The following is a 25,632-nucleotide window of genomic DNA, read 5'->3' as shown; positions in this document are numbered from 1 at the left end:
TCAGGTGTGAAGCACACAGGAAAACAAAAGCCACTGTACATATGCATGTAGTGATTGTTTCAATATATGCAATGGGGATCTGAATAACAACAATTAATTTACTTGCAAGCTCTTAAAACTGTGAATATTTTTACTTGAAACGTTTTTTTCTAGTGCTGTTCTACACTCATACTATGAAGGTAGAGGACATTTAACAATGTTGTCTTCAAATCTCCTCAGGTAGACCAATGTTTCGGAGTGTTCACAATAAAAATGCAACTGTCATTACTGTCATGAAATTTCAGAAAGGTGACTATTGGGGTATTATTATAATATGTATAGATAACATTTGAAGCATTCTCAGAAAGTCTCAGACCAGTAAAAGAAGAAACTTCATAGAGTCGTAGAACAGACAGAAAATGAGCAATTTCACTAACTATGCAGGAGCATTTGGGGAAGTTAATGAAGTAAGTGATTATAGAAAAAAATGAGCATAAAACTCATTTTATTTTTAATAGAAGAATGTCTTACTGTGATCTATGTTGTAACAAAGCATCAAGTATTTCATTAAAAATTAAAGTGAACTTCAGGGCAGATACACTGCAATAAAACAGAAGTCACTGCATGAAATTTCCTCAATAAATAATTCTAGGACCTTCTGATTTGTCATTCAAAAAAAGGTGGTGTTGATTCATGAGGGGCCTAATGTATATGATTTTCTGTTTTAACTGATAAGCTTCATTCAATGCATGAAGCATTTTTTCAACATGCATCTAATTGGTATCTGCATATGCATAAGATAGTAACATGTTTCATAGAATGTTATTTTAAGGATACTATTTACTTCCCAAAGTCAGTTATAGCTATGCTATTATTATTGTGGGCACATGGCCTGGCCCGACTGTGAGTGGCTGGCTTGTTGCTGACTTGATCAGATGTCTCCTATTCAGATTCCTGCGTATCACCTTCTGAATGCTTAAGGAAGTTCTTTTGTGTATCCTGCATTTGGCGTTAACAATTAGATGCAGAATTAGACATGGTCTGAATGTAGACATTGTAGCGAACTTCTCCTCCGGTTTCCATTTGTGCTTATGTATTTAAGTTTCTTCCTCTTTCATAACCATTCACATCCATCGTGCGATGACTCGCTTCTCTTTCTCTATTTTTATCGCAGCCTTCGCTCGACATGGTGAAGGGTATCGTAATGCGGCTTACGCTACATTATATCATTCTAGGCTTATATGGCCATACTAGAGGCAGCTATGAAAACTTTGATTAGAATGACATGATTCCGTTGGTAGGAGGGTGTTGTGCATGCAGCTCAATGAAGTTGTGTTTTCAAGTTGGTAAGTGTTTTGTTTGGAAAAGAATGTAACTCAAGTCAAGTTGGGTTCAAGCTTGCTAAGCTATCCCTACACTTACCTGGCCCACTCTGACTCAGTCCTTTCAAGTGCTCTATCTTGGAAATCTTACTTGCTGTGGTGGTTCTAATGAAAATGTCTCCTATAGGCTCATACATGTGAATTCTTGGTCCCCAATTGTTAGACTGTTTGAGAATGATTAAGAGGTATAGCCTTGTTGGAGGGGATGGGTCAAGGTGGGTGTGCTCTGAGGTTTTAAAGTCTGAAGCTAATTGCTCTCTCTGTATGCCACTTGCAAATAAAGTTGTAGGTTCTTAGCTACTGCTCCAGGGCCATGACTACCTGCTTGTTGCCATGCTTTCTCACTATGTTGGTCATGGAATAACCTGAAACTCTGAGCCCCCAAATTAAGTGCTTTCTTTTATAGATTTCCTTGGTCATAATATTTGGTCACAGTAATAGTAAAGTTACCAAGACCTTTTTCTTTCTAGTAAGGATAGAAATGAGCAGTTGAGTAAAGTTTCCTCCAATCCATGCATGTGATATGAGAGTTGACACCCTAGCTAAGGACTCTGTGGTCAAGAAAACTTACTTTCAATTACAAGTGAACGATAGATTCTGACAAGAATCTGTTCCTAGTATTAGTTTGTCTGAATACTAGTCACTTAAAATTTTCAAGTATTTAATACTTATTTTTATTTTTTATGTATTGGTATTTTTTCTGCATATACATTTATGTACCATACGAGTACAGTTCCCTCAAAGGCCAGAAGAGGGCCTCAGACTCCCTAGAACTGGAGTTATAAATGGTTTTTAACAGTTATATGGGTGCTGGGAATAAAACCTAGGTCCTCTGGAAGTGTAACCAGTGTTGTTAACTACTAAGCCACCCACCCAGCCTGCTTACTTATGATTTTAATTATAAATACATATATATATATATACATATATACATATATATATATGTGTGTGTGTGTGTGTGTGTGTGTGTGTGTGTGTGTGTGTGTGTGTGTTGCTGTCTGTTTGAATCTGAGTTCCTGTCATAACTCTGCTACCTACTTAGGAAAATATATTTTTCATATGAGTCATGAGAAGCATTCTGTTTTTATTGCTAATGATGAGCATGAGGACAGAGATTTAGGACTTAAAACAGTTTCTCTGATTCCTATACAAAACCCTCACACTGATTTTTAAATCCTGCCTAAGAAAAACATTGTCAACAGCTTGAGAACACAGAAGGAGAGATGGGGCATCCTGAACTCACAATTCTGCTTCTCTGGGTAGTTAGTGTCATGGCTTGAATCACTGTGGGTGGGGCATTCTCATACTGTTGACAGTAATAAGTTGCAAAATCTTCAGGCTGCAGACTGCTGATCTTGAGAGAATACTGTGTGTCAGATCCACTGCCACTGAACCTCGATGGGACCCCATCTGCCAAGCTGTTTGCATTATAGATCAGGAGCTTAGGAGGTTTCCCTGGTTTCTGCTGATACCATGCTAAATTACTGTAAATGTTCTCACTTGCCCGGCAAGTGATGGAGATACTGTCTCCCAGAGATGAAAACAGAAAGGCTGGAGACTGGGACATCTGGATGTCACATCTGCCACCTGAGATTGGAAAAATTGAAAACAAATTCCCACACAATTAATTCTGTTATAAGAGGACTTTCCTAGAGACACTCAGCTGAATAAATTTCCAATGCTGTCTTCCTTACCTGTAAGCCAGAGCAGCAGCAACCCCAGGAGCTGAGTAGGGCCTTTATGTCTGTGATGTGATGTGACCTTTGTGAGGCTGACTTCAACACAGGGTGTGACTCACTATGAAGAAGTCCTCAGGGCAGTGGGCTGTGCTCTGGGCACATGCAAATCAGCAAAGGCTGTGCACAAAGGACTGGTCAGGTCGGTGATCCTTTGTGTCTCAGATCACAGAGGCAATACAAGTTTATTTGTATGGCATATGCTCCTGTTTAAAGACTACAGAACCACACCAGTCTATGAGTCGCACCTATTTTTATTTCTGTCATTTTCAATAAAAGATTTCCTGTTCAAATTCCCTCCATGACAGGGGCTGTGATATAAGGTACAGTTATAAATAGTATGTAAATGGTTACTGGGTCCTTTCATAGGGATCTGTAGATGTTACTAAGGTAGTGAGCTTCATCTTTTTTTAATGTTTATATGTGAGATTGTAACATTTTAATTGTAACATTTCTGCCTTAACTTTCTCCTCTAAAACTTCCCAAATACCCCTCCCTCCTGCTCTTCTTCAAATTCAAATTCATGTACTTTTTTTACATTACATTACATATATATACATAAGTATATATATATACTTAAATATAAACTGTTACGTCTGTATAATTTTACTATTATGTATGTTTCCAGGTTTAACCATTAGGCCATAGATAACCAATTGGTATACTCCTTCCTGGGGAAGAAGATGTTTCCTTCGTCCAGCTTTATTTAATTGTCTGTAGTTCTTTGTACAGAATTGATGCCCCATGAGCTTTTTGCACTCAGTTTTGCATGTTCACAGCGTGTTCGTATCATATTTGTTCTGTCACATGGGTGAGACTTTATAGTTAGAGCTTTTGATGTTACTAGGAAACACAGTCTCAGAGAAAAATCATTTGTCCTCTGGCTCTTACAATCTGTCTACCCGCGTTTCCAATATGTTGCCTGAGCCTTGAGTATGGGAGTGTTTGTAAATATATCCACAGTGGGACTGATTTCTACAATTCAGCAAATAGCATTTTGCCCTAATGATTCCCAGAAGAGTAATAATATCAAATAGAAAGACATGGTTTATTAAGGACAGGATTTCATATAACTCATTTTTTTCAGGTAAACAGTATTATTTTACAGTATTTGTGACAGCTCAGATACTAAAGAACTACTATCAAGGCCAAAGTCATTTGTGAATATGAGCTCTCTTCCTTGATTAGGCTAGGGTTGTATGCATGCCCAATGTTGCTGTGAGGCTTCAGATTATTGCATCTGACTTCTATTCCCTTTTACCACAAGTTATTGTCTTTAAAAATATGACTTTTTTCTGTCTGAAATATCATTCATGTACTTGAATGTACAATGATTCCTAACATTGCCTATGCCATGGATACCATATTCTTTTAGATACTAAAAGGATATGACTTTTATTCTATGTTTAGAGCACAGGATCACAAGATGTGTGGAGAGAAGCATGTAAGAAAGTTAAGGTAGAAAGTACACATGGGGAATGATAGCCATAGTGGTGTCCAGAGTGAGTTCTCAGTAGGAACAAGAATGTGATGAACTTATTGTGAGTTTCCATGAGGGGTTGAATGTAAAGAGTTTTACATTTGCAGGTAACCATTCTGCCAGGACCTTTTTGAAAATGATGATGGGCACAAGAGTGGCATAAAAAAGAATGGGTAGGTGGATATGTTGAGAAACATACTGACCTGGAGATCAATGACAAAGATGACTCTGACATACATGGTCATAGTATTTGCTCTGAGAGATATATAAACGAATCTACAGTGTAGAGTAATATTATGCCCTATGTTCTGATTCTATCCATTAATATAAATATATTTCATGTAGTGATAACACATGTATGCTTTGATTAGGCAATTAAATTGTGCTCACAAACATATATAATCCATCAAAATGGTAATTTATTTCAGCGTTGGAAGTAACTGACTTGAAAAATTAGAAAGAGTTCATTGCCATACATTCATACCATTAATAACGCTTAAGAGAAACAAAACTGACAAAAGAGACTTTTCCATAGCCAAGGAAAAGTCACACTTTCCCTGTGTTTTCAATTCCTATAATGATTCTTTGATCTCAGCTGCATTATGTCCAATGTCCAGACTTACTGACTGATTTCTTCCTATGCCCTTTATGTCCCACTTTTGTAAACACTTTAGGATGATAACCAGCATCCTCCATTCAGGTTACAAGAAACTGGATTCCATCAGCTCTGCACTGGACTACAATGGGTGGATGGAAAAGATAACATGTGTGATGTTAATCCTCCAGTCTAGGAAGGTCATTATTGTTCAGGGCTAATATTTCCGAAGAGGCTTTTCTCCATCTACAAAAAAAAGGGTTATTGGGATATCCAGTTTCCAATGGTTAACTGTGGATATGAAATATGCTTAGACCACTCTCACAGAAGTGGACAGGGACTAGGAGAAAATACTGAATGACAAGTGAATCAGAAACTAGAAACTTCTCTTGTCCCTAGTATGACAGTGTTACTGGACAGCAGTCCAAATGCTGGTGATTTTGATTGATAGACAAGTATTGTTGCTTGCTTCTGCTAAAGAGACAGTCTAAATGAAAACAGGACTGGGTCTTTGCCAAGTGAGCAGAGAAAAAATGAACAATGATTAATGAGTTATAATGCCCTCAGAAAAAAACAAATGATTCAAACCTTGGACAGTTTCTTTCTGTGAATGATCAAGAAGCATTAGGGAAAACACTGTCTAGGCTATAACACATAAATATGTGCAGAACACACACCTTTGGAGTCCAATTCTTGCTACTGAGAAGTAAGAAAATACCGTGCTAAGATATAGCTTAACTGATGGACGACTTGCCTACTCTGAAAAAATATTCCTGTGTTAGAGACCCAGCATTGCGTGAACATTGCCTGGTGGTGGTGCACTCCTGTAGTCCTAGCTCCTGGGAGTAGGAGGCAGGAGTGCCAAAAGTTCAAAGTTATCCTCAACTACAAGTTTGAATCTAGGCAGATCTACATAAAATCCAGACTTGATCAGGAAAAATAAAGTCTAATTAAACTAGTTGGGAAATATTGATGACTATGTATTAAATATAGTTTTAAAAGTTAACAGAGTAGGGAGTTTATTACTTCCTATACAATATTTCATTCCAAATTTGACTTAGTTCAAATAAAGCCCTGTTGATTAAAAAAAATGGTATTAACCAAGCATAAAGTTAATATATCTATTCTCTGGGAAACCCTAAGCATATATACAGTTAGAACTTAAATTTGCCAATGTTATGGCAAGGCTATCTAAACAAAAACTATAATTCTATAACATATTTTAAGCTTTTCCCGGTAGCTTAGTTAATTTGGTTCATCGTGAGGTGTTTCCTCTCTGGTCACCTAGCTACTAGGGTGTTACAGCTACTGTTGCTGCAGCTAAGGGTCAAGAAAAAACACTGACACCATAAACCAGAACTCAAGGAGTATTGAACATTTAAAATCTAAATGAAGGCTGATTACGTTGAACAAGTAATGAGTAAAAATATTTTTTTTAAATTAAGTTCAATAATTTTATGTACGAATATATTTAAGCACCTGTGTGTGTTTGTGTGCACTTCCAAAATCTAAAATTTAAAGATTAGATCATACAATAATCGCAACCTTCATGTTAGATAGTATAATGAAGAGGCTTTGTCATAATTTGAAAGTTTTACAATTTTCTTACATTAGTGTTTTTTTATTAAGCACACCTATTTCCATAGTGCTTTACATTCTACAAGAATGCAGTAAGATACTACCATCAATATTCCCCAGTCAAGATGACAGAAAACTCTGCTCTCATTCTTTAGTTCTTCCTTATGAAGTCAGAGACCATCACTGATAAAAGTTTACTGTAGCATAGAGCTTCTGTTCCTCAATTAATTGCAAACAGTTATAAAAATATGAATTCATAAGTGCTGCATATTTTCTCAAAAGCCTAATGATGTCTTCCCCAGGATCAGTGTCCAGTTCAGGAAATCTGAATCACAGCCCTCAAATATTCTCTGCACAAGATGCCACAATGAAGTGGCCTCTGGTTGTCTTATCCCAGTATCTCCATCTGGACATTTTCTTTCCTTCTTTGCAGGAAGGGGCTCCTGAAGTTCCAAGATCTAAACTCAGCCTTTTTTCTGTTGCAGAAATATTGGGAGAATCTGTCACACATCAGTCAAACTGTTTATCATATTTCATCTTCTGAGGGGAATGGAGCAGGATTTGTGAGAAGCTGAAAAGGTGTTTGTTCTAGTTTTCATAACTGTGTGAATGGGATACTGTTCTTCTGTAGATAGTAGCAAGTGGCTGCATCTTCACTCTCCATGATGTTGAAGAAAGCTGGGACTCCAGAAGCTAGGTTGGATGTGCCATAAATCAGGAGCTTAGGGATGCTTCTCAGTTTCTTCTGGTACCAGTGTAAGTTAGTAGGGATGCCACTTGAGTCGGTCTTGCAGGTAATAGGGACCCTCTGTCCTTGAGAAAATAAAGGGATGCTGGAGACTGGGGGAGAACTTTTTCTTCATTCAATACTAAGGAGGTAAAGAAAAAAATAGATAAGTTAGTAGTAAGCAAGTTTCCAGCATATCTTTATATCACATACTATGTAAAGAAGAAAAACATGTTGACAAAAAGTACAGGATGAAGAGAAAGGAGAAAGGGAATGAAAGAAATAAGGATGGAAGAAGAAAGGAGGGAGGGAGGGAGGAAGGGAGGGAGAGAAGAAAGGGAGGGAGGGAAGAAGAAAGAAAAATAGAAAAGAGAAGAGAAAAAAAGAAAAGAAAGGTGCAGATTTAAACTAAAACTTCCATGAGTAAAACAATGCTGAGTTTGAGCTTGAACCCTCCTCCTTTTCACCCACTACACTGAGGAGAAGCAAGTTGACAGTTTGCTCCAGCAAACCCATCTTGCTGTCTGGTTTCTATCTCTGACTACAAACTTCTCTTTTCTAAGTTCTTTCTCTTAAAAGCAAGTCTGAGCCATCTATGTTTTCTGAGCAGTAAATATGCAAACAGAAAGGTGTAGGTGAGGGTGTTTTTGGAACAAAAACACATGTGTGCTTTTACCTCCTTGTAGTATTTAAGTTGGTAAAAGTGTTTTTATGGGGGAGGTTGTTTGTTTGTTTGTTTGGATTTTTCTCTACAGTGTTGCACTCTGGTGGTCCAGAGCATACCTCACATGTTTCCTTATAACTAGGCATAAATTGAACTATGTGGATAAGAGGTTCTACTCTGCAATGTATGTTTTTTTCTTTTGATGATTAAGTACAGCTAAGATGACTCTAAAGTGCATTGGAAAATTGGGGCCCCAAGTCTGCCTCCCCTAGATCTGGCAGCTGCCCAACTAATTCTTTACTCATCCATCCAGTCCAACCAAATAGACCTGAGCCCACAAAGCCCTGGGAAAACCAGTGTACCAACCAGTGTGTAATCTGGAACTCAGGTATTTTCAGGGACATCGTTAGAGTTTACATGCTGAAAACCCACATTTCTGAAGGGAAAAGAAGCATTAATCCTGATTTTGTAGCAGCTTGGGCTGCTGATCCTCCTGAGCCATAGTTGTTATAAACAGAAGTGAGTTTCTAGAAGCTGTTCACAGCTTCCAGGGGCTGGGTCAAGGAAGTATGATCTGACCATTCTCACAGAAGTGCTCAAAGGACTGGTGACATTGTGGGTACTTAAGTAGATAAAGAACCTGGGAACCTGTTTCCTTTATTCATATTTTTACAGTGGGTTTCAGTACTGAGACTAGTGTCCTTGACTAGATAAACCTGTTAATATTGCCCTCTTCTGGGGAAATGGGTAACAGCATAAATTGGAGCCTAGAGGAAAAAACTACAAGGAAACCAATCAGCGCAATTTCTACTCTGCTTGCAAAACAAAAAAAAAATAAAACCTGATGGAAAGCCAAAGCAAGGGAATTCCTCACTCAGCCTGATCACAGAAAGAGGAAAACGTGCCAAAAGAGTCAGATATACATGGGTAAACACAAAAACACACATCACATAAATACGTACAATTCTTGCTCTCAAGAAATAAGGAAACTGTGATAAGAAGGCATTAAACAAAGATTCAAAAGTGTGGAAAGTATGTGAATTTCTTCAAAAACATTCTATCCCTATCCAAAGAAGTTATGTCTTACAGTGGGAATACACCTAGTAATATTATGTAGATCAGATATGTTGTAAGTGAAAAGTTCATTTGACACACTTATGCTACCAAACCACCTAACCTGCAATTTAGACAGAAACAACATTGGTATGCAATGGGACAGCATCATCTAATATAAAGCCATTTAATAAAATACCGATGAATATCCCATGCAGTTCATTATATATGGTACTATGTAATGTACTGCTGCTTTGAGCTTTGGAATGTACCACTGCTCATCAGCAAGGACAGACACTTACAATTTGAAATAAGGTTCCTAATGATCATGCAAGCTTTCAAAATGTTAAAGTAAAGTTCAGTTTAAACATTTTAAGTAGTGTCATTAGAAATAGAGAACTGTGTATATGTTTGTAAATAAATGTGTGCCCCCAAATCCAAAATTTAAATTAGAGTTTCTCAAGCCTTTTTATATTTTATACTATAGGGATTAGTACTAGTTATCAATAAATAAGTAACCATTAGAAGAATCAACATAAATAAATAATAATTGTTTTAATTTCTTCAATACATAGAAAAGATGAGCTTTTGGCTTACTTGATACACTTCACTAAAAGCAAAAGGAATAAACTCAAGGAAAATATAACTATCTGCTGGTGGATATCTTTTTGTATGCTGTGAATATATGTTGTTCCCATTGGTTAATAAATAAGCTGCTTTGGCCTATGGCAAGGCAGCTTAGAGGTAGGCAGGAAATACACGGAAAGAGAGAGAGGAAAGAGAAAGATGGAGTCTAGAGAGACTCCAGCTGCTACCACAGAAGGAGTAACAAGATACCAGCAGACTGGTAAGCCATGGAACACTAGGCAAAACATAGATTAATAGAAATGGGTTAATTTAAGATATAAGAGTTAGCTAGCAAGAGGCCTGCCATAGGCCATACAGTTTGTAAATAATATTAAGCCTCCAAATGATTATTTTTATAAGTAACTGAGGGACTGCGGGCTGGGTGGGACCAGAGGAGTTTGGTACCATGGGGCAGACAGGACCTGAGAAACTTCTGGCTACAACAATCAAAGAAAAATTAAAAGTTACATCAATTTAGCAGGAAATAATACAACATTGTAGTTATTTCTCTTGATCAGTATGTCAGAGAAGAGCAGACTCTTTGCTTAGCTTTGTGTTTTTTCTCTTTTCCTAGTATTCCCTTTGCTAGCTATCTGCTTTGTCACTGGACGAGGTGGACAATGTCATGAATAGTAGGCTGATTCAAAACAGATATACACACTTATAACTTGATTTGTAAACTTTTTAGTAGGTGATGGTCATTACTTTTTATCATATGACCCATACTGTGCTATTTACTAATATAACAGTATTTAAATGTAATTTTGACAACTGTATAGAAATTTTCCTTTGCATGTAAAATACCGCATTCAATAACAATGGATTTATACACTCTCCGAGATAGCCATCAATAGTTGAGGTAAGGGATAGTCTCCTTTATCAACTTTGGTAGCATCCTCAACTCCACACAGCCTGATGTTGACTGACTGAAATTATTTTTAGAATTCTGACATTTAGGACTCTGAGAGATTATATCCTTTTGCCTCAAACCACTAGTTCTTGGTAAATTTCAACAACAGTCTTGACACAAATATAAATGGGGCTCAAATGAAAGAAAAAAACCACAGTTGCCAATTTGTTTCATCTTATAATCATTTTGTTTAACTTTCCCATGTTATATATGAAGAGATGGATAATTTTTATATGGTAGAAAAAAATCTGTGGAACTCCATAATAAAAGCATGGAACACTAGAGGAGGTCAGTTCGGGCTGTCTCTTGGCCATTGCCAGCAGTCTATTGTGGGGGTATCTTTGTGGATTTCTGTGGGCCTCTCTAGCACTTTGCTTCTTCCTATTCTCATGTGGTCTTCATTTACCATGGTCTCCTATTCCTTGTTCTCCCTCTCTGTTCTTGATCCTTTAGAATTCTGGCTGACATGATCTGATTCATGACTTTGAGCTCCTAGATAATCCTGCATTCCCTTCTCCACATCCAATTCTCTCTGACCTCAAAATGCCGTTTTGTTGACACAGCTCCTCCCAGCCTACATCCCTCTGATTCATGTGGAATGTTGAGATACAATCGGTCTCACTTTGAATTTTCAGTCTCACCACCTGATATCCTAACATTTAATGCAGTTATTTTGTCAAATTCACTAATGCACATGCTATTCCTAGTATTAAGACTGAGCATGTAGAATTCTTTTGAGGGTGAACTTTTTTTTCCCTGTGAACAATTTTAATGAATGTGGCTGAGCCATTCTGCTCTAAAGGAGAATGTAAGCTCAAGATACAGCTCAATGAGGAGTCAGCCCAGCCTGGTAGATTAGGTTGAGGCAGGTCCAGTCCCCTCCTCCCTACACCAAGGCTGGAATGGGGGATGGGTTGGGGGGAAGGCTGGGGGGTGGAGGAGGGAGGACAGGGGAATCCATGGCTAATATGTAAAATTAAATTAATTATACAATAAAAAAAGAATTGAACCAAAAAAAAAAAGATAGGGCTCAATGAGACAAGGAAGCTAGAAGATATGTAGATGCCAAGCTTGCTGATACATGGCCAAAGGCTGCAGGACACTCTCTGACTCTGCTGTGTATTCTGTAGACAAAAATGCACATACAGTGACTTGTTATAGAATACTTCGATTTTCCGTTCCAAGTAAAGGATTTGCTGCTTAATTACAAACAGAGTATATCTGTATTGTGAATCTATGTGTTAAGAGGATTCTTTGGTTTTTACATGCCAGCAAATATAATTTCTACAAATTAAAAAAGACACACTTTATGGTAAATCATCTGATCTTTGGTAAACACTGTAGAATATATTTCAAGTTTTATTTCTTAGAAGAGGTACCCTGTCACATAAAATTTTTAATTTTTCTAGCTATCAAAGAGTAAAAGTGGCAAGAAGTAATACTAAATATACCCTCAAAGTATTAAGCTTTGGTTGCTGTATTACTTTGAGTCTTTCAAATATACAGATTTCTTTGAAAACAGCATAATGAGTAGATGTAAAACTCCAGGAAGAAAAAGAACAGATTGAGTAGGAACTAAAAATGGAATTAAAGTTCTTTAGCTTATAAGCTTAAAAAGAGGTGGACTAGAATTGTAGTTTAAAATGCTTCTGTGTTATCCCAGATGAGTGAAGTGAAGAGGCAGGGTGTACATTCACCTGAAACCTGATCTGCACAGGATAGTCACATTCAAAATATTCTGACATTTAGGTGCCTAGACAATCATCACTGGGATTAATGCATGAACTGCAATGCCCATCTGACCACCAATAGACACACATCATTTTTCTAGAGTCACCAGGCTTCATAGAGCATTTGCTGAAAGCACAGCTTGTTGCACTTCCTTGACTGTTGAATCTGACCAAGACCAACTGAAAAAGAGAGCTTATGTGTAAGAATCAATGGACTCAGTTCTGAATCTTGATTTTATCCAGATACCATACACATCCCCTGTACATGGCTTTACATTAACGTGAAGTAGGCACTTTCCAGAAGGTAGACAAAGAATCTGATATCTAAGCTTAGGTGGTGTCCTCTCTCACTAAGACTGAGGACTACAACAGGTACTTTGCATGCAGGGTCATGCACTGAGCAGCAGTCATACAGCCCTAGCATAGAATGTGTGCAGCCCTGGCTAAACCCAGGGTCTTCCACCTCACAGCTCAAGGCATATTCCATCCCATGGTCAGAAACAAGGTGGCACGGAGTGCAGCTTAGAGAAGCCAGTATGTGTTCACTCTCCTTTCTTCTTTGTAAGAAGTATCTCTGGACATTAGAGACAGATCCTGAGATATGTTTATCATAAGACAAACTGCTAGAAATGAAATAGAAAGATTTTTGTTGAGACCATGAGTTGTTACATAGCTAATCATGTTCCATACTAATAAACCATGCAATATATTACTAAATGTCAGAAATGAATGTAGATATTGATATCCTCAAACCAAGGAATCTATTCATTTCTGGGATGTCAAAAAGACCTGCAGCTTTAGATAATTTTTGACCTCTGGGTGACAAACACATTGAGAAAATATAGCATTTTCATGTGTATGATAAATAATTGTCTTATATTTTAAAGATTAACAATTGGATCTGAGATAGCCAAGAGTGTACAGGTATTGGTTGCTCAAGAAATTGCTTTCAGTCCTGGGAACTGACATAGTAGGAGAGAACCAACTTTCTACAAGTTGTCTTCTATCTTCCACGTGTGCACCATGGTACATCCTTCTCCCAAATTAAATGAAAAAAATGTGATAAAACTTAAATAAAAAGAGAAACAATGAATTATCCTAGGGCCATTGCAAAATCATTTTGATGATATTAGAGATAGTCCTTTTAAGTTATCATGTTATTTTTATGAATTGAAATAGTTAACATTTAAACTCATATTCTTTTAGCTAGATATATGAACATGTGTCTCTGTGTGGATATGTGTGAATAGAGTAACTTAGATAGATAATTTCTCATAACATGGAAGGAATGACTAGTATAGTCACCCAAAGCACCCAAAATTTCTAAATTGAAAACAAATCATTCACCTTGGATGAATGTCAACTTAAAATCTAGAATTTTCAGCTAAGAAAGTCTTTAAGCATAAGGAGATCAGATGATCACAAAGGAAAGACAATTTAATGAGGCGTCAATTTGTCAGACCTGAAGACCTTGAACCACACAATAATTAGCATGGGTTACTAATGGGAGGAAATAAGAATCTTTGTGCTGTGAGATGGTCTGTATGTCAAATCTGTTGTTCTGATTGGTTAATAAATAAAACACTGATTGGTCAGTGGCCAGGCAGGAAGTATAGGTGGGACTAACAGAGGAAAATTGAGAGAATAGGAAGGCAGAAGGAGACACTGCCAGCCACTGCCATGACAAGCAGCATATGAAGATGACAGTAAGCCATGAGCCATGTGGTGGCAAGGTATAGATTTATAGAGATGGATTAATTTAAGATGTAAGAACTAGATTGCTAGAAGCCTGAGCCATTAGGCCAAACAGTTTAAACAAAGTTTAAGTTTCTGTGTTTACTTGGTTGTGTCTGAGTGGCTGTGGGACTGGCGGGTGACAGAGATTTGTCCTGACTGCGGGCCAGGCAGGAAAACTCTAGTTATATCTTTGAGTTAGACTAATGTTTTAAATATTAAGATAAATAAAAAAATATCAAAGACTTTTATATAAATCCTCCTTTATATAAAGGAGAAAAGTAACTACACAGCCTAGAATTTTACTAGACACCATCTTACATCATAACTAAGTAACAAAGTGAACCTCTCAAATGGAATAGATCACCCGAAATCATGAACCCTCTGTTGAGGATAAACATACCAGCATCTCAGAATGTGACCCTGTTTGGACATAGTGTGTTTAAAGACATAATTCTGTTGGTGTAATTTTGGTGATTCTTATCTGAAAAGTGATGCCTTATATTCTCCTTTTAAGAATAGAATATTAGTAACTAGAGAAATAGTGGAAATGAACATTCAAGACACAGTAAGATGTTCTATACACTGAAGTGGGAGATCTCAGAGGAGAATAATGTGGATACTATCTTGTCTCAGATTTGCTTCACCAATATTGGAACTAGGAGTGCCTGATAGTACTTTGAAATCTTTCTCCAGGTTTTCCATGGAGAGATGCACAGAAATGTCTGTTCATCCCAGACAGGACACAAAGTGAGTAAAGAATCGATGCTATTCACATCTGGATGGGAGAGCAAATGGATTTATAGGGATTACTGACAGAAGGAAGGCTTAGGAGTTAGCAACTGGAGTATGGGTGACTCACTGAAAATATCCACTCCAGTGTGGCTGATGATTCACAACAACTTTAACACTAAAGTCCTCAAATCAGTCAATATTCTATATACTGTACCAAATACATACGTCTGTGACAAGAATGTGTCTACTAATGAAAGGTCAAGAGGGAATAGCTGGAATCTTGGATGAAAGTTAATTTCCACAATTTTCTTTTTTCCTGGTAGTCTTTTTCAGGTCCAAAATCTTGAGGGTCCTGTGTGGTTAATCACAGTTGCTCTAATTGCAAAGCAGCATTAGGTGTATAATGGCTAGAATACAAAGAACCACCACACAGCTCTAGCATTGATACACCCTGTCCAATATACATTAACTGAACTTATTATTGAGTCAAAAACAACTCCAATGTGAGGAGTGTAGGATAGATAAGTTGTATGTAGTATTCAAAAACAACAGGATATGAAAACAAGGAAAGCATATAGACTATTGAATATAAAAGGAGACTGATGAGACCAGGGGTAAGGTATCTGGTTATTCTGGTTCATTATGTGTATGCAGATATGAAGATATTTGCAAAGGAGTTATAGAAGATGATGCACCAGGCATAAAAGATACATTGGGAACAAAACACACAATGTGAAATGGATATGAAAACTAGACCCAAAAGGAACAGTGCTGATTATCACTTATGTGGTTGTATTGGATTTAAATGGGACAAAGTAATTAGTGAGAAATATGCAGTAAAATCTGAAAAGATAAATCGTGTCTTACCCAAATGATTCCAGTGATAAATAAGACATTATGACCTTTATTTCCTGAGAATGATATTTCTCCCACTTTTTGAGAGAATAAGCATCAGATTTCAAATGTGTTCCACATTGTCCTATTTCAGATGCAAGTGGATGTTTAATCCTTCTGTTCTGACATTCAGGGTCAAATAGCAAGGACCTGAAATTAAGGAAAGTGTAGAACAATAAAGGTATCATGAAAGTACACTTCTGGAGGTACTTCTGATGAGAGGACTTGATAATATGTAGTGTTATCAACATTTAATGATCTTTATAAAGCTAAATAGTGAAAGCAAAAGGTTAAATGGCATTAATATATAGAAATCTTTGAAACTGTCCTTTTATTTTAATATGGAAATACCCATTTCACTGCTCCAAATTTTAAGAAGTAAGACTACCAATTTGAATTTCAAATAAGGTTGCTGTTATGTAGTTGTTGTTGTTGGCTTCTGGACTAATGTTGATCAATAATCTATTATTTTCTTATCTGATTTCATAAAGAACTGCTCCACGAGAGATCGTAATGGTTAAGAATTGTTAATGCACTACTGGCTATTAACTGAAGACATACTGTTGTGTCAAAAGCAAATGAAAGCATCATAGTCCTAATTTTGAATTAGTAGAACAGGTCTCAAAACTGTGTTTAGCTAGCAAATGCATTCATAAACAGGAATAGTTCAATTTTGTATACTTTTTGTCTCACATGGCTTTGTTTACTCATTTTTTTCTTACTGGTTTTTGCCTGTATCCATTCATGTGTTTTTATGATATGTGTGTGTGTGTGTGTGTGTGTGTGTGTGTGTGTGTGTGTTGATTTTGTTGTTTGGTTTATTTCTTTTTCATTCTTTTGTTTTCCTGCTTGCTTTTAAAAAGAGACAAAAATAGAGGTTGTCGTGTTGGACTGGTGGGGAGGTGGAAAGTCATCTTAGAAATATTTTTTGAGAAGAAACTATGACCAGAATATATTTTCTGAAGATCAGTTTTCAATTAAAATTAAAGAAAAGAATATCAACAATCTTTCGTCCTATTAAAGTATCAAATATAGTGTCAGTACATGTGTTGAAGTCAAACATTCAATACAGGACACAGCTTGTTTAGGATGATCCATCATCAGAACTTCAACAAAATTCACATGATCCTTTAATTATTGTATGTCAACATTATCAATCACCAGTTACCTTACCCTTGGACACTCTTGGTATGAAACAGAATAGCCTGAGCACAGTAGAACAGAAATTCATGATTTGTATTGAAAGTCATTATCTGGATCTCTGCCATGTGACTTTCAGATAAGCTGTTTATCTGAACTTCTTCATTTATGATAGTACTGTTGTATTAATTCCATCATGAACAGACTAAGTTACTGATGAACTCCATTCATATGTCAAGAGAATGGGCTTCCATCCTAGCCCTGATTCTGAATGCACATATTTTTCTCTGCCTAATGTTACATGGGTGGTAAAGAAGATTATTGTTCCTTTTCTACAATCCAATTTACCCGCAAAGATGTTCCACTACCGTGATAATCATGTCTTTGTATCTTTGTATGGATGACTTCCCAACATATTTTGAGTGTGATTTCTACATAGAATAATGGTGTTTTCTTGGAAAGTACTCTTCTCCTTACAGTCCCTTATCTCAAATATCTAAGCTGGGGGACTCAACACTATCATGTGCTGTCCAATTCATATCCCTCTGAAACTCTCCTGTGGCTGAAACTCCCCCAAAATAGTTTCTATGCTCATTCCTGCATAGTTGTCCATTCACCTTCTTTATACACCCAAAAGACAATTAGTGTTGGTAAATGTCAAGACTGAGATATAAGAGTTGAAAATTTTTGAACAGGAGATTAATTAAATAGTAAAATAATTAATGCACATAAAAGTTATACTAATCATTAGTAAATAAACAAGTGGCACATTTGAAAGAGAACTGTAAAGTTTTGGAATGGAATTTGAGATAATAATTTAATATATGCCTCTAGCTAGAAACATGAATGGATATCTCCATGAGAAAGTGGGTTATCAAGAGCTACAGTTCTCTAGTCAAACAAAGCATCCAGTGTTTTCAAACACCATAATTTATTAAAATAGATTTATCTTCAACAAGAAGAGGCTTGGAACATTTTTAAAGTAAATAAGCTCTTTGATCATGAGAGGGTCAACAGTCACAGAGACCTAATACATTAGCTCATCTGTAGACACAAATCTCTACATAAGTGGACTCCATAATAAGTGGAGTACACTTTTTAGCTCATTCCAACAGCTGCTGCTCTCACAGAATATCCATGCTGGGGTGAGGTAAAAATAAGGTGGAGCCTTTAAGGAAAGCAGGGTATTCTTTATTGTGTGGTTCCAAACTCTGGAGGTACTCTCAGATAAACAGTGTCTAGATAAGTGTTCCTTAACCTGTGAGTCTCAACCACTTTGGGGGTCAAAAGACCCTTTGCAAGTGTCTACTAAGACCATATAGATATCAGATATTTATATTATAATTCATAATTATAGAAAAATTATAGTTATGAAGTAGCAACAAAAATAATTTTATGTCTGGTGATTACCAAAACATGAGGTACCATATTAAAGGGTTGCTGCATTAGGAAGGTTGAGAACTACCAGTCTAGATTAAACCTAATCTGCTTGCCTAAGAGAGGGACCACATTCACTGTTACCTTTTCTGCTAGGCTAACAAGTCAGTGGAATTGTTCTGATTCTAGGTTTTTTGTTTTTTTTCTTTTTTTTACGTTTTCAAAAATTATCTTTTTTTTTCCTTTTATTTTATTTTACAATACCATTCAGTTCTGCATATCAGCCACGGATTCCCTTGTTCTTCCTACTCCTGCCCCCCTCCCCTTGCCCCCATTCCCACCTCCTCCAGGGCAAAGCCTCCCCCGAGGACTGAGATCAACCTGGTAGACTCAGTCAAGGCAGGTCCAGTCCCCTCCTCCCAGACTGAGCCAAGCGTCCTTGCATAAGCCCCGGGTTTCCAACAGCAAACTCATGTAATGAGCACAGGACCTGGTACCACTGCCTACTTGCCTCCCAAACAGATCAAGCCAATCAACTGTCTCATCTATTCAGAGGGCCTGATCCAGTTGGGGGCCCCTCAGCCTTTGGTTCATAGTTCATATGTTTCCATTCTTTTGGCTATTAGTTCCTGTGCTTTATCCAACCTTTGTTTTCAACAATTCTCGCTCATATAAACCTTCCTCTTAGCCGGTGGTGGCACACGCCTTTAATCCCAGCTCTCTGTGAGTTCGAGGTCAGCCTGGACTACCAAGTGAGTTCCAGGAAAGGTGCAAAGCTACACAGAGAAACCCTGTCTCGAAAAACCAAAATAATAATAATAAGAAGAAGAAGAATAAGAATAAACCTTCCTCTTTCTCGCTAATTAGACTTCCCAAACTCTACCTGGGGCCTAGCCGTGAATCTCTGCATCCAGATCCCTCAGTCATTGGATGGGGTTTCTAGCATGACTATTAGGGTATTTGGCCATCCCATTACCAGAGTAGATCAGTTTGGGCTGTCTCTAGACCATTGCCAGGAGTCTATTGTGGGGGTATCTTTGTGGATTTCTGTGGGCCTCTCTAGCACTTTGTTTCTTTCTTTTCTCATGTAGACTTCATTTACCATGGTCTCCTATTCCTTGTTCTCCCTCTCTGTTCTTGATCTAGCTGGGATCTCCCACTCCCACAGGCTCTCTTTCCCTCAACCCTTGCCCTTCATTACTCCCAATCATGTCCAGGTTGTTCATGTAGATCTCAACCATTTCTCCATCATTGGGCGATCCCTGTGTCTTTCTTGGGGTCCTGTTTTCCAGGTAGCCTCCCTGGTGATGAGAGCAGCAGTCCAATCATCCTTGTTCCACATCTAGTGTCCTCCTATGAGTGAGTAAATATCCTATTTGTCTTTCTGTGTCTGCGTTACCTCATTCAGGATGATTTTTTCTAGATCCATCCATTTGCCTGCAAATTTCATGTCATTGTTTTTCTCTGCTGAGTAGTATTCCATTGTGTATATGTGCCACAATTTATTTATCCATTCTTCAGTTAAAGGGCATCTAGGTTGTTTCCAGGTTTTGGCTATTTAAAACAATGCTGATATGAACATAGAACTAAACAGAGAATTCTCAACAGAGGAAACTCAAATGGCTGAAAGACATTTAAGGAATTGCTCAACATCCCTAATCACCAGGGAAATGCAAATCAAAACAACTCTGAGATACCACCTTACGCCTGTCAGAATAGCTAAGATCAAAAACACTGAAGACACCTTATACTGGAGAGGATGTGGAACTAGGGGAACTCTCCTCCACTGCTGGTGGGAATGCAAGCTTGTACAACCACTTTGGAAATCAATATGGCACTTTCTTAGAAAATTGGGAATCAATCTCCCCCAAGATCCAGCTATACCACTCTTGGGCATATACCCAAGAAATTCTCAATCATACCACAAAAGCACTTGCTCAGCTATGTTCATATCAGCATTGTTTGTAATAGCCAAAACCTGATTCTAGGTTTTTAAATATTCTGAGAATATACTCTCATGATTTATATGCTTTTGAGAATTTTCTATTGTGTGTGTGTATGTGTGTAAGGTGTCTATATAAAAGATAATATATATTATATACAATAGGTTATATATATTACATATATGTATGTAAGGTCTATTAGTATTTTGGGTGAATAAAAATTACTCAGAGTTTTGTATTTTGCATGTCATGTAAGTGATTTATTCAAGTTAAAAGTGAAAGATCTTGGTCTGTTTATTTAACTATTGCTTTACTTATGTACCTTGTCCTCTTTAATAATACTTATATGGAAGTTTCATAGCACTTTAAATTAATAATATCTGGTGATAAAAGACCAGCCAGTTTTTTAGTATTCAAGTTTTACATTTTCTCAATACTTTTATGGATATATTTGATAATTTTAAATTAGTTTTCCAAAAATACATGTTGAGTCTCTTTACTTAGTTTAGACATATTTTTAAGAATTTATTTAATCTGACTCATAGCTGCTGATGTTTCAGTCCATGGATTTTTGGCTCCAAACACTCAGTTTATCATGATGGTGGGAGCATGTACTGAGGCTGTTGTTCAATTTTAATGTTCAGTACGTAAAGAAGCAACTAGGGGTCAAAGGACTAGGAAGCCAATGTGTTATGACCCACTGGCCTGTTTTCTCCATTAGACCCACTTTCCAAAAATGCCATCATGTCACGAATATGTGAAGACAGTAATGCATCCAATAAGTCAGATTCCTTCATTTTGTCTATAGGAATTCACTAAAAAGAAGCCTTAACATCCTATAATAAAATTTATCCTAATTTACTCTATAAAATGCTAATGTTTTGCATATTCAAGTAGTATTAGTAATGAGTGAATTCCATTGACTATATCATACGGAAAATTGATCATACTTGCAATATCCTTTTTCTAAGATGGTGGGATTTTGTGGCTATCATGAGTTTGTCAGCATATTCTGACTTTTATGAGGCTGAGCTATTTTCTTTTCTTTTGCTTTTTTCCTCCTCATATTGCAAATGTTTTCTTTGTTGTGCTTATACAATATGTTAGATGCTTTTCCAATGCCCATTCCCCATATTTATTTACATAGTAAAAATCATTTTGCTGACATTCTTTATAAATAATATTCAAACTAATTGGTCTGGCTTTTCCAAAGTCTAGATAGACACTGATCCACTCTGCTGCCATTAGATTATAGCTAATAGTAGCCATCTGGCTTCTTCTTCTCTCCTATAATCTGTTCATATCGATAGTGTTTTGAATTAGAGATTAGGCTAAAGGATTCAAGTATGACAACCAGTTTTTATCCACAATGCCAAAAAGTATAGTACTTTACAAAGATGAGAGTGATATGTGACACCCTTAACCCTTTGAACTGGTCTGCTCAATCTTAAAATACCTCCTTTTGTGATTGAAATTACCTCCTTAGTATGGTGGTTCTCAAACTTAGTATGGTGTTTCAGCCCTTTAATACAGTTCCTCATGTGGTGACCCCAGACCATCAAATAATTTTCATTGCTATTTCATAACTGTAATTTTGCTACTGTTATGGTTAGTAATATAAATATGTGATATGCAAATGGTCTTAGGCAACCCTGGTAAAAGGGTCACTGTCATACTGTGTGAAGCCAAATTGATTTGTCTTTTTATGTAATGTTTTATTAAGTTCCAAATGAAAGCACTAATTTAATGTATGCTTCATATATATATTTTTTCCAGATATTTTTATTTTAATAGTTGATGAGATGGTGCTATGTTTAGAGACTATTGTTCTTGTATTTTTTAAATTTACTAAATTATTTGGTTATGTTGCTACTAGATGATGTATAAAGTATCAGATATTTTCATGTGAATTAATATTTTATATTTAGAACTATTATTCGAGGATAAAAATATTAAAATTGACTATAAAATAATAGAGAAAAACAGTTCTTCATGGTACTTCATAAACATTGAATATTAATGGGAAGCTTAATCATTTTCTATTATTATCCTCCCATCTTAACTATTTTTCTATTGCTGTGATGAGACAACAAGACTAAAGAAACTTATAAAAGGAAGATTTAATTTAGAGCTTATAGTCTCACAGAGTGTCCATGACCACATATCAGGAGGCATGTTGGCAGGCAGGCAGTCATGGCACCCAGCAAGGGAGCAGTAGCTGAGAGCTTGCTCATGTCCTAATCCACAACCATTGGAAGAATAATTTGGAATGACATGGACTTTTGAAACCTTTTTTAAAAAAAACTGACTCACTGTGACACATCTCCTCCAGCAAGGCCACACATCCTCTTCTTTCCCTAACAGTTTATCCAACTGGGGAGCAAGTATGCAAATCTGTTAACTTCTAGGGACCATTCATATTCAAACTGCCATATCTCCTGATTGATGAGAAAAAATTGTTGTGGTAAACATGTTATTTGCATGAATTTGCTGGATAGCAATAGCAAGTCAACATTTGCACCCAAAGAGTTCATGCTTTTCAACATTAACATATTTATTATGTTCAGTGCCCCAATCAAGCCCTTACTGCTTAAACTATTTATCCTAATGGGGTAGATAGTAGTATAAAAAAAAGAACCTATGATGTTATATGCACTATAAAGAGAGCCAAAGCATATTAAGAGAGTTATGTGGATAGGGTCTTGTTACGTTCATATGGAATACAAGCAGAAACTTCTCCATACAAGGGAAGATTTGGTGACATAAGAGAAAGAGAAATGATTTGGGGTAGCAAATACAGATCTGTATTTATATGCTTCAATATGCTAATCAAATTGGTAGATATTGAGAGAATGAAAGAAGTAGATGTACTTAGTGACTTAAGGAATCTTGCCCCTTTTTTGGGCTGTGGGGCCAAAGTATATTATTAGGATCTTTTTTAGGCTTTCAAGGAGTTAGAATATCAGAGTTCAAGCCAGAAATGTCTGGCTCATTACAACTAGGATAAGTTGAATTCTGGTTTTATAAAAGGCTCTCAGAATTGTACTTCTTACGTATACAAACCTTTTAATGATAGTTTAGTAGCAAACATCTAGGATTGTCAGGGCTCGGTTAGAATACAAACACTTCAAGCCTGGAAGATGCCTCAGGGGTTTAAACACTTGAAAATTAAACCTGTCAAGTGACCTGAGATCCTTTGATACATGGAATCCACTAAAAATGTGCATACAGCAGTGCTCATCTAAGTATCAATCAGGTGATATAGGAAGCTGAGACAGAGTCACTGGAAGCTTGCAGAAAAACTAACAGAGTGTAAGAGTACCCAGCACAGCAGCAGGAGTAGTGGGACCCCTGTCTGCATACAAGAGGGAAAGTTGACCTTTGACCTCCATACATGCTCTGTGATATGCACATGCACATCTTCATACATAGAATTGAAACTTACATACACACACCACACACACACACACACACACACACACCTTTGATCATAACTCTCCCATTATCTTCCCTTATTCTTTTCTTCCTCCTTTCAGTGACATTCCCTTTCTTCTTCCTGACAATTCTTTCTATTTCCACGTCTTTTTCATTTCAGATGGTCCATCACCATCCTTAATAGGAATGTGCCTAAGACAAGCACAAAGAGGAACAGGGAGTGATAAAAACAACACATCACTTATATATTCCTACGCTGAAACTGTTCTTTGACTCATAGAAAGAAACATGTTAATATGAAAGCAGATCTTTTCTGTTCCTCTCAGTCTTAAAAATCTGAGCATTCTTGTACTTTTGCTGAGTCTCTGAGATGAGCCCAACCAATCCTGTAGGTGGATCCAGCCTCACACAACCCTGCTGATTTGCATGTGGTCAGAGCACACCCACTACTATAAGGATTTCCTCGGAGGGTGTTGTCTCCAGGTGCAGGAGTCACTCTCAGTGAAGATACAGCATCATCATGAGGGTCCTTAGTGAGATCCTGGGGCTGCTGCTGCTCTGCTTTTCAGGTAAGGAAGACAGACATGGAGAACAGTATGGTGAGTACTGCCTGACTTTTTATGGAAGGTATGTCATATTATGGTTAACACCATTTGTTTGTTGTGTGTTTCAACCACAGGTGTGAGATGTGATATCCAGATGACCCAGTCTCCACCTACTCTGTCTGCATCTCTTGGAGACAGAATCACCATCACTTGCCATGCCAGCCAGAACATTAACAGTTGGTTAGCCTGGTACCAGCAGAAACAAGGGACTGCTCCTAAAACCTTAATCTATAAGACATCCAACTTGCACACAGGAGTCCCATCGAGGTTCAGTGGCAGTGGGTCTGGGACAGATTACTCTCTCACAATAAGCAACCTGCAGCCTGAAGACATTGCCACTTATTATTGTCAACAATATCAAAGTTACCCTCTCACAGTGATACAAGTCATAACACAAACCTCCCAGGAGTGCAGTGAAGTAAGACTGAGCTGCCTCAGCTGCTCGTCTTAGTGCTTGCACCTGCTAATATTTTGTTATAATACTCACTTGAACTTTGAAAGTCACTGTGGGGAGTGTAGAAAATTGTCAGTGTGGCCTTTCTGGTCTTAACCTTCATCTTAGGCCCAAGAGCACAGACTGATCAAAGTATCTCACAATTTTCTTAAAAGTAGTTTCTCTTATGTTTAGTGATCCTAGCTCTGCTATCTTTGCAGTTCATACAGAAACATGACACGTCTAATGATACTTCAAAAAAATGTTTTAATTCATGGACCCACTATCCAGATAAAAGCGCCTCACAGTCTGTGACATGCTGTTTTGATGCTGCACTTTCTCCTAAAGCTTGTATTTCAAATACCTGACTCCAGTTCTGGATATGATTATGGTGGGTTCCAGAATCCTTAGTTGTATGTGCCCAAGCTGGAGGAGGTAGACCAATGGGGACAGAATCTTGAGTGTATATTATCTCTGGATGTTTCTAACAGAATTCTTGCTTTCATACCCACCACATTGTTAATGCAGTGACTCCAAATGCCTTCCCTCAATTTATTGCCTGAAAGCTCTGAAAAGCTAACCCAAAATAAATCTGTGCTTTTTAAATTGTTTTTATCAGATATTTTCATTATGGCTTTGCAAGGTCACTAACTTTTATTTTAAGGAAGTTGAAATTAGAAGTAGGGGGTTTTTATTGTTCATTCACAGTACCTCAGTCCACACCATGCTTTGTTCAGACATGTCAAGGAAACAAAAGTTTGTAGTATTGATGCTCATTGTTCGCAGAAACAGAACACTGATGGTTTTCCATCTCCTACCTTATCAGCCCAGGACTGTATGACAATGATTAAGACTTTCAAGTTGTATAACAGGAC

General features: G+C 37.2%; 2 gene segments (V, D, J or C); one reads left to right on the top strand and one right to left on the bottom strand.

Annotated features, from left to right (window-relative positions):
- Positions 1–2,556: 2,556 nt before the first annotated feature.
- LOC119087712 lies at positions 2,557–21,081 on the bottom strand. The segment is given in 4 exon segments: positions 2,557–2,948; positions 3,056–3,136; positions 7,369–7,563; positions 21,012–21,081. Coding segments are annotated over 4 exon segments (738 nt in total).
- A 3,104-nt stretch (positions 21,082–24,185) lies between these two features.
- Positions 24,186–24,775, top strand: LOC114687506. The segment is given in 2 exon segments: positions 24,186–24,288; positions 24,399–24,775. Coding segments are annotated over 2 exon segments (426 nt in total).
- Positions 24,776–25,632: the final 857 nt, after the last annotated feature.

The sequence above is a fragment of the Peromyscus leucopus genome, chromosome 3 (genome assembly GCF_004664715.2).
Source record: "Peromyscus leucopus breed LL Stock chromosome 3, UCI_PerLeu_2.1, whole genome shotgun sequence".
Taxonomy (NCBI): Eukaryota; Metazoa; Chordata; class Mammalia; order Rodentia; family Cricetidae; genus Peromyscus; species Peromyscus leucopus.
This window is presented reverse-complemented; position numbering and strand designations above follow the sequence as displayed.